The sequence below is a fragment of the Plecotus auritus genome, assembly GCF_963455305.1.
Source record: "Plecotus auritus genome assembly, chromosome: 7".
NCBI lineage: Eukaryota > Metazoa > Chordata > Mammalia > Chiroptera > Vespertilionidae > Plecotus > Plecotus auritus.
Genome location: NC_137774.1, coordinates 43,546,987 through 43,556,284, shown reverse-complemented (window position 1 = coordinate 43,556,284; position 9,298 = coordinate 43,546,987). Strand labels below are relative to the sequence as shown.

Here is a 9,298-nt window from a genome sequence, read left to right as displayed (position 1 = left end):
AATCTAAATTAAGGCTATGTTTACGAGTATTTCATTAAATGTTCTCAACAATACATTCTGTTACTAAATATCATAAAGAATACAGTAAAATTATAAGCACATGTAACATGAACACAAAATTTTAACACTGCATCTAAATGGGGGTGGGGTGCCCTCTCTGCCATGCAGCTGACACCCGCTGTGGCCCGGGATCTGACACCACAGGCCTCGCAGGAGCTGGGTGAGTTGCTCAAATGCTGCAGGTGGTTCTTCTGCCTCTTGAAGTTCAGTGAAAGCTGGGCCTGGATCCGGCTCTGGCTCTGGAGAGGCCACTAGGGTGGCGTTGCCTCTGGAGGGTTTTCCTGATTTTGCTCTGGAGCTGGTTCTGCAGATCCAAGAAGAGGACATGTTACCACCCTCACTGCCTTTTGTGTGCCTTCCAAAGGCACACTCACCCACACCACCCCCGGAGGCCTCCTCCTCCTCCTGTCTCGGCCTCAGTGGGCTCAGGTGCTCCCGCTGTGACTGGAGGTACTGGGCCTCGTTTGGCAGGTCAGAGACTGGAATGTTGGTTCTATGGAGGCCAACAGCATCATCAGGCTGGGAAATTCTGGAGGTGCTGGTCCAGCCAGATGCCCAGGGTGCAGGAGATGGCCCTGGGGAGAGAGAGAGGTACACAGCAGAGTCTGAGGCCTGGCCTTCCTTCCACACGGCCCTCCCAGAGCACCACTCAGAGAGCCTGGGGTCCTGTGTCTGTTGCTCCTGCCCATCCAGAAACCAGACCTACTCCTTGTCCACATTCAGTCTGGCAGTCCTGGCAGAGATGCGCCTGGTCGCCCAGGAGGGCCTGGCAGAAAGCCCTCCTAACTGACAGCTCTTGATCAATAATGGAACCAACTGTCCCCTTCTTCCGGGAAACCTAACATGCTCTCTCAGTGTCCATGCTCTCTCCCATGACCCTCCCATTAGGACTGAGAGGGCTGGTGTCCTCCCTGTTCATGTCACTTATAGACACGCAGTAGGTGCTTCAGGAATAGCTGACCAATGAGCGAGCAAACAAACTCTGTCTCCATCCCTAGCTTCCCAGAACCTTCCTATCACCTCAAACTTTGGCTCCTGGACCTACATGCTGCCTAATTCACTAGCTGCCCTGTGGGGTTCTTCGCCTCCCACTGAAACTCAACTCCCACAGGGTGGAGTACACTTTTCAAGCTGCCATGGAAGAGGTTCTACCAAATTAGTGAGCATGGTCCCTGATTAAAGGTGCAGGCAGACTTGGATTAGGAGCAGACGTGTATGAATTTTCTGAGAAGCTAACTCTGCCACTGAGCTCCACGGCTCGCCCACCCCACACATATCCACATGCACAGCTCTCTTTGACTCCTTCCCTTTGTTCTAGGAGAAGCCCTCAGACCTCTGCCCTCTTGCAGAAACCCCACCATGTGTGGGATCCAGGGTTCTGCCAGCACCTTGAATTCACGGTCCCCACACTCCCCTCCTGGATCTGATCCAAAACTGACTCACGTTTTCTGCTGGAACAAAGGTCTCCCGTCCTCTTCACAGTACTGGAAGATGCAGCCATAGGTAGAGGAGGCCAGGAGGATGTCACATCAACTGTCCTGTGGACACTATGAGCCTGTGCAGCCTAGTATGACTGAATCGCTCTGGACTAGGAGGTCTGAAGTGCAGGCTTGGGGTCTGCTCTGTGCACTGGATATGGTCAGTGCCTAGAGACGTGTCTGTACCTGCCAGGGCTTCTCACATATTTGCTAAATGAGTGAGCCCAAACCAGCCCCATCACAGATAGCTGGGTTAGCCTGGGCCCCACTGCTCACCCGTGGGGTTTCTGCTCTGGCTTCACACAATAACAGAATCTCCAGGCTCGTTGTGACATGAGAAAAGAGCTTAGCCTAAGGCCCCAAGAAGAATCATATATGAGGAAGAAAAAGGACCAATTAGCACAGACCTATCCACTGTCCAGGCTCCCAGAGAAGGCTTTAGGGGAACACCCTACAGGGTCCCTACAAAAACCCTATGAGGTTGCTCCTTGGTTCACCTCCTGTTCTTAGAAACAAACACTCAGAGGGATGCAGTGATCTGAGAGTTCACAGCCAGCAAGTGGCCAAATGACCATTCTGCTGTGGAGAGGCTCGTTGCTCACCTTGTCAATAGCTGGTCCAACACCTGTTGGGTAGCTGCGAATGTTCTGTGATAACATGAAGAGGTAGGGACGAAGGTGGGTCGCTGCCCAAGAAGGAGGGCACTGGTTTGTCCAGCCCGTGTGCCTGTGGGTCTGCACCATGCAGCTCTTTTTTGTTATTTTGCCCTGTGAGGCGGGAGTTCATTGGGAACCATAAGTGGATGGTTCTGGGGCCACTTGGCTAGTTGGCAGCCTGGGTCCAAGGCTGGGCTGGCCGGCCTCCGTATTATGCTCCGGATGCCCCAAAGGGAGGCCAGCCCTTTGCCTCTGGTGGCCCAGCTCTGAGTCTGAACACAGGCTGCAGCCAGCTCCCAGGGTTAAGCAGAGCCCTGGTTTCCAGGGAGGGCAGGTCTCCAAGGCCAGAACCCTTTTCACTGAAAGTGTTGCGGATCCTGAGGCTAAAACACACCTTCCATGATACTCCAGCTCAACGGTGCCCACCTGACCTCCCAGCTGCCGAAATGTTCTGGTTATTAAACAGAGAATTTGGGGGTCCCAGTGGGGACAACCCCCTTAGGTTCCAGGCTGTGCGCACATTCTAACTTAAAACAGTTTCTCTGTGTTTCCAGGGTCTGTGTCTGTAGTAAACTGAACTGTTAACAGAAAGGCAGCTGGGCCCTTCTGGGCTTGGCCCAGGCAGGGTGAAGGGCAGGGGGAGGGGCAGGGCTAGAAGGTGGAATTGGAGTGTCCGAAAATGCAGATGGGGAAGTGCTTGACGTGGGAAGGCCACTGGGCTGCCAGCTGGAAGAACGTCACGTCGTTCCACTCCACGCCATCAATGAGGACCCGCTGCCTGTTCTCCTGGTTCTTGGCTGAGCAGACCAAGCGGCCGATGCCCTGGATGCACTGGCTTTTGGACTCCAAGTCCTTGCCTTTGTCTTTCTTGGGCAAAAACAGCACCTTCTTTTTCTTCTCCTTGGTGACCACAGTCATGGACATTGTGGGCGTGCCTGCATCCTCGCCACTGCTGGGCAGCCTGCTGACCTGGAGAGACCGGAAGGTGCACTGGAGTGTGTTTTTGGTGGTAGGAAGGTCTTCCTTCTCCCTGTTTCTCTTCCTGTTTGTGGGCTGGGCTGCCATCCAGTAATCCACCTGCAGCTCCATCAGCTCAGCACTGACACCCTGGCTGGGGGAAGACAGGCCTCCACTCACCGATGAGGAGGAGGTTGGGTTGTGTGAGGCCTCCCTGGCGGTGGACAAAAGCACGTTGGAGCATGAGGGGACCGCATCATCTGTGTCTCCTGACGTGGCTGAAATTGGTTGCACTCTTCCCACTTTCACTGCCCCCACAAAGGGAATGAACTTCTGTGAGGACAACTTGCCCGGGCTCTTCGGCTTAGAGATGAGCATGGCCTCTGCGATGGGCAGCTGGTGGACACAGTTGGCCCCTGTGATGTACTCTGTGATTCTTGACACTATGTTCTGCACAGCACTCTGGGCCTCCAGGTTGTTGAACATGTCCAGCCAGGCCAGGTCCTGGAAGAGGCTGTTGTAGCGGTAATCCACGGAGCTCAGGTAGCTGGCCACAGGGTGGGAACCCAGCGGGATGATCAGGAAGTGCAGGTAGCCCAGCCAGTCAGGGCTCTGGTGGGACAGATGCTCCACAAAGACCCGCAGCACTGTGCTGAAGTAGTGCTGAGCCCCCGCCACCGCGATCTTCACTGGCATCGGGGCCTCAGTATGGCAGTTGCGGTATCTTTGTATCCAGGAGATGATGGAACTGAAGGCCTCCTGGACATCCACCATGGAGCAGGTGCACACTACGGGTAGCGTGTGCTGCTGTAGGACGTCCGACAGGAACTGCCCCTGCCTGTCAGAGGTGCTGATGAGGATGATATTCTTGGGCAGACAGTCGTTGGAGATGAGGATATGGTTCAGTTGATCGTACACAGTCTTCCTGGGAACCTGCAATTGGCTCTGTGGGACTGGGCAGCGCTCCTTGATCAGGCTGTTGGACGACTCATTCAGGGACCTGCTCCAGCCCCGGCAGGCAGGCTGCTTCCCCTTGGAGCTGCTGGAGGGGATGACCAGAGACTCGGTCTTGGTGGTGCGCCTGCTGGGTGGCAGCTTCTTAGAAGGCATGTCCTGGGCAGAGGTCTCTGCCTCCGGGCTGTCCTCAGGCTGTGCCGACTGCTCCCCAGGGTTGGGCATGCTGTGGGCCACCCATTCGGAGCCACTGTCGCTTGACAGGCTTTCAAAGTATGACCTGGGCTTGGGCTTTGGGGTGCCTTGGACTCTGTCATCCTTCTCCATATCTGGGCTGCTTGACAGGCTATCAGAGTATGTCATGAGCTCAGGCATGGGAGGGGTTAGGAGACGGTCATCATCCTCCATGTCTGAGCTACTGTCGCTGGGGTTCACCAGCCTGTAAAACAGACGAGCCAGGTCCTTGTCCACATCAGGGACTTGCTCCTCAGGGTCCTGCTCTGAGTCCAGGACCTCCTCCGTCATTTGAAACCTGCACAGCCACTCTGTGACTTTCTGCTGGTAGTTCTGTTGCCTGGTCATGGACCTCCTTCTTCCTATCGGCTTCTCCAGGCCCAAGTCATCCTTGTCCAGGTCATGCCTGTGGGCGGCATTGTAGCTGACCTCCAGCTCAGAGAAGACGATCTCAGAGTCTCCCTCGGAGAAGATATCTGTGGACTCCGCCTTGTTGCTGGCTGGCATGGCACTGTCCAGGTGGTTGACGGGGTGGCTCGATAGGGAGAAGATCTGGGTCTTGTCCACCATGGTGGTGGGGGTGCTGTAGGCCATCAAGTCAGAGACACTGCCACTGAATAGCTTGCTACCCGGGTCCTGGGCCTTCGCAGGCATGTCGGCCAGCCGAGGAGGCTCCTTCTGCCTCTGGGCACCGTGTATGCTCCTCATCTCGGTCTGCCAGCTGCAGTGTGCCAGGCCTTCAAAGTATTGTCTGGTCTTCGTCTTGGTGTTGCTGAGGATGCTGCCATTGTCCTCTATGTCTGGGTCACTGTCACTGGGATTCTCAAGGTTGTCATACAGGAGGTCCAGGTCCTGCTGCACCTCGGGGACATGCTCTGTAGGGTCCTGATCTGAGTCTAGGACCTTTTCCGACATGTTGGACCCCGGAAGCAGAGCCATGACTTTCTGCTTCAAGTTTCCTTGCTTGCATTGCTGCTGCTTCTTGGACTGCCCCAGGTCGAAGTCATCTTCTTTCAGGTCCTGCCTGTGTGGCGCCTTGTAGCTGGCCTCCAGCTCCGAGAAGATCTCAAATTTCCCCTCGGTGTAACTATCTGTGGACTTGTCCTTGGGCCTGGCCTGCATGGTGCCAGCCTCGTAATAAATGGGCTGACTGGACAGGGAGGAGATCCATATCTCAGCCACCTTGATGGAGGACTCCTGGATGCGGCTGCTGAGGCTCAGCACCTGGCCACCCTCGGGGGGTCGCTGCATCACTTCGGCCATGTGGATGGCACCTGTGGCCAAAGTCTTGTAGCCCAGGATGATCTGGTTGTTATGGCACTTCCTCTGCTGCAGCATGATCTGTAGCTTGTTGCCTTCTCTCTTGAGGAAGTGGGGGTACTGCAGGGTGAAGGTCAGCACCAGGTCAGTCTCTATTGGTCCACTAGTAGGCAGCACAATCTCGTGGGATCTCAAGATGCCCTTGGAGCCCTGCATCTGCACTGCTATCACCATGGAGATGAGCTCCTTCTCCAGCTCCTTCAAGACCACCAGCTTCTTTAAAGTCAGGCTGCACAACCTGGGCACGCAGCTGGGGCTGGAGCAGTCCACCTCCCAGGTAGAGAAGAGGTTCATGGGCACTGGGCTGTTGAGCACAGTGGGCGAGCGGGCCAGGCCTGCAGGTGATGAGGAAGCTGCAGCTGCTTGCAGCATACAGGTACTTAATGGTTTCTCCCCCTGTGGTGGGACAAAGGAGGGACATGATTGGTGGCAAGAGATGGGACACAAGTGATCGAAGGAGAGAGTGCATGAAAAATGGTCACACGCTCGCCTGTGACTAGCACAGGTAAGGCCTGCATGGTGGCCTTTCAAACTCAGAGACCTAAATTAACCACAAAGTTGGCCTAAAATCAGTACTTGTTATCTAAAAGCAGTTTATGGTGTGTGGTCATGTGCTAGGCCAGCGTCTTCCCTGACAAAGGTCAATCTTTACCTTAACTGAGCCTGTCTATTGTCTTTTGGCATCCAGGATAACACACCTTTGGAATGTCAAAGGAATTTCCCTTTTTCTGGACACCTCCAAGCACAGGCACTTCTCTGTGCTCTGCAGACACCACAAATCTGCTCATTGCTATTGAGTTCATTGCTGACTGCTAACTAGCCTCTAGGCACCTGTATAAGAGAGGCATGTGTCTATCGTTTTAGTTTTTATCTAATCCCAGAGATTTCCCTGCTTTGTTTTCTCCTGCCTCTCTAAGCAATGGATTCCATGTAACCTACATACATCTCCACTTTTGATTGTAATGTGTAAAAGCAGGTGCAATACTGCCATTCTCTGGAGCACTACCTCAAAATAGTGAGATTTTGTTTTCTGGCCATTCTTGACAGTTGGGCTCCAATAAACACAGAGAAACTCTGCACAGGGTTGAATGCGGCTTACATTGATATTTACTTGCTTCCTGTGGCAGGATTCCAAAGAAGCTGACACAGGACCGCCCTGCAGACCCAGACCCGGTGCTAGGACCTAACAAAGGGCCCATTGTGCCCGCCAGTTCCCTGCCTGTCAGGTGAATTTGGCTAAGTTGTCTATTATATCCAAGATCTTTTGCTTGTGGTAGAGGGTCTGACTTTATTTGAGCTGTATTTTTAAATCCTCAAGGTGGAATTAAGGTTAAGGGTTGACAGAACCCAGTCTAAGGAGAGACAAGAGGAAACATGGGTAGCTGGTTTTTAATTATGGATTTTCATTTGGAATTGCTTTCTGAGAATCTGAGCAGAAAACCTTCACTGTATAAGTGACAGTTGAATTTTCTCAGCTTCAAAGATAACAGGACACATCCTCCTTCTGACTGGAATCTCAGTTGTTCTTAAGCAATTAAGGACGTGTATGCATGCATATTAGCATAACCAATGGACACAGATGCTGGGGCGGTGGGGGCTCTTCCAGGGTGGGAATGGCTTGGGGAGGGAGGGGAGGAGGTGGTCAATGGAGGTTGGGGGAGGAGCCATATGTAAAACTTTAGACAATAAAAATAAAAAATAAAAAGAATCTTTGCAAGGTGTCAGAGGTCATTCCTCATGCCAAGCAGGAGCCCCATAGGGAAATTCCAACTCAACTGTAATTCAACTGACTGGCTCTTCTGGGGGAGAGCCCATAGGGTTTGGTCCATCAGCATTCCTAGCCCTTCCTGTTGTTTTATTTTTTTTTAATTTATTTATTTGCCCTCATTCTAGTATATTTTTGCCATTGGTTTTTAGAGAGACTAGACGGGGAGGGGGAGATACAGAGAGAGAAAATGAGAGAGACATATAGATTGGTTGCCTCCCACACACACCCCAACAAGGGTGAGGGATCAAGCTGCAACCAAGGTACATGCCTTTGACCTGCAATCAAACCCAGGACCTCTAAGGGCCTGCATTCTACCCACTGAGCCAAAGTGGCTAGAGGCCTTCTGGTAGCTTTGATAGCTGGGAGAGAAGCTGAGGCACATAAGGGGGTTGAATGAGACTTGAGGGGTATGAGCATCACGGAGCAATAAGCAGCATGCTTCGACCCACTACATAACATCCTTAGAAAATTTGCTCAGATTCTGCAGATATAAAATAACAACAAAAACAATGAAAACAAACACACCTGTAATTAACATGGGAAGTTGTGCCTCCAAGGCAGGAAACTCCCAGACTCCAGCCCTCATTAACCCCTGATAGGAAGCCTTGACTTTCAAGTGCTTTACAGAAATGGGAAGACTTAAAAGAAAATATCAACTGAAAAATGGCCAAGATGCAGTTGTCTTTGGGTGCCTAAATTAATTTTTTGCAGGAAAAAAAAAAAAAAAAACACTAGAAAAATGTCAGCCCTAAAATGAAACTGATTGAATGAACAGGAAGCATATCTTAATTTGGAAATTCAAAGCTTCTAAAGAGAAACACAGAAAATCTTTTAAAAAATAAATTAATGAGAAATTGTAGAGACTATCTCTTAACTCTCCTGAAGCTAATAAATGCTATCACCCCATTCTCCCCTTCTTTAGCACGTCCACTACATCTTTTGCTCTCTGAGCTTCCTTGTCCAGACGTGTTCTTTCCCCTCCCTTCTTCCTTCCCCTTCTGTCCCCTCCACTACCCCTCCCTACTGACTTAAGGGAAAATGAGAATAGGAATTCAACCAGTTCCCTTTGGAGAAAAGCTGCTCTCAGCCAGAGACGAACCAGGAATCATTCTCAATTTTCTCTATGGCCCTGACTGATTCACAAAGAAATTTAACTGATAGAAAATGCAATCTTGGCTATTCTAACCTATTCCAATTAATATACTCCTGATTTCTGGGAGCCCAACTAAAGCATGGTAGCAACCATGCTTGGGTAAAAAATGCTGTTTAATATTTTAACCCTGCTGTTTGGCTTCTGTACTTATTTGCTTGTTAAACAATAGAAAAGTTATTTTGATTTTCTGAACTTATGTATGCTATCCCAATTGATTTAACACTCCATTGATGGTGGTTTGAATATCCCATTGATTGTGATCTCACTGGTTATTGAAGCACATTCTTCTGGGGACCAGGACAGCTCAATTACCCTAAATTGTCTCAGTAGCTACAAATAATGCATTCTGGTTGACTCAGTGGTCCCGGAATGTGGACAGCACAATTATTCTAAATTGCCTCAGTGGCCCCAGATAATGTGTTTCTGTTGATTCAGTGATCCGTAGACCCAAAACTATAGATAACTAACTTGCTCAATTTCACTTCTGTAACTGCTTTGTGCAAACCAGGTTCCTCATTCCAAACCCAAAGATGTAATCGACACCTTTGTGATATTCTGCCAATATAAGCCAGATGTGGCAAGCTTTTCAGGGCTGCGAGATCTGGAGCTTTTGCCCCTCGTATGCCGCCGGCCTTTAATAAATGACTCCATAATTCGACTTTTTGAGGCGTCTTTGTGAGATTCGGGGTACAACGCAACACAGCAACAGAATTACTTA

General features: G+C 51.0%; 1 protein-coding gene across 1 annotated transcript; it reads right to left on the bottom strand.

Moving 5' to 3' along the window:
* Positions 1–2,845: 2,845 nt before the first annotated feature.
* LOC308254534 (phosphofurin acidic cluster sorting protein 2-like) lies at positions 2,846–5,965 on the bottom strand (the record flags this gene model as incomplete). The annotated part of the gene is made up of 2 exons (XM_080680669.1): positions 4,913–5,965; positions 2,846–4,321 (listed from the first exon to the last, which is right to left on the bottom strand). Exons 1-2 carry the CDS (start codon positions 5,951–5,953, stop codon positions 2,846–2,848), a joined length of 2,517 nt encoding a protein of 838 aa, XP_080536795.1. The 5' UTR covers positions 5,954–5,965.
* Between the last annotated feature and the right edge of the window lie 3,333 nt (positions 5,966–9,298).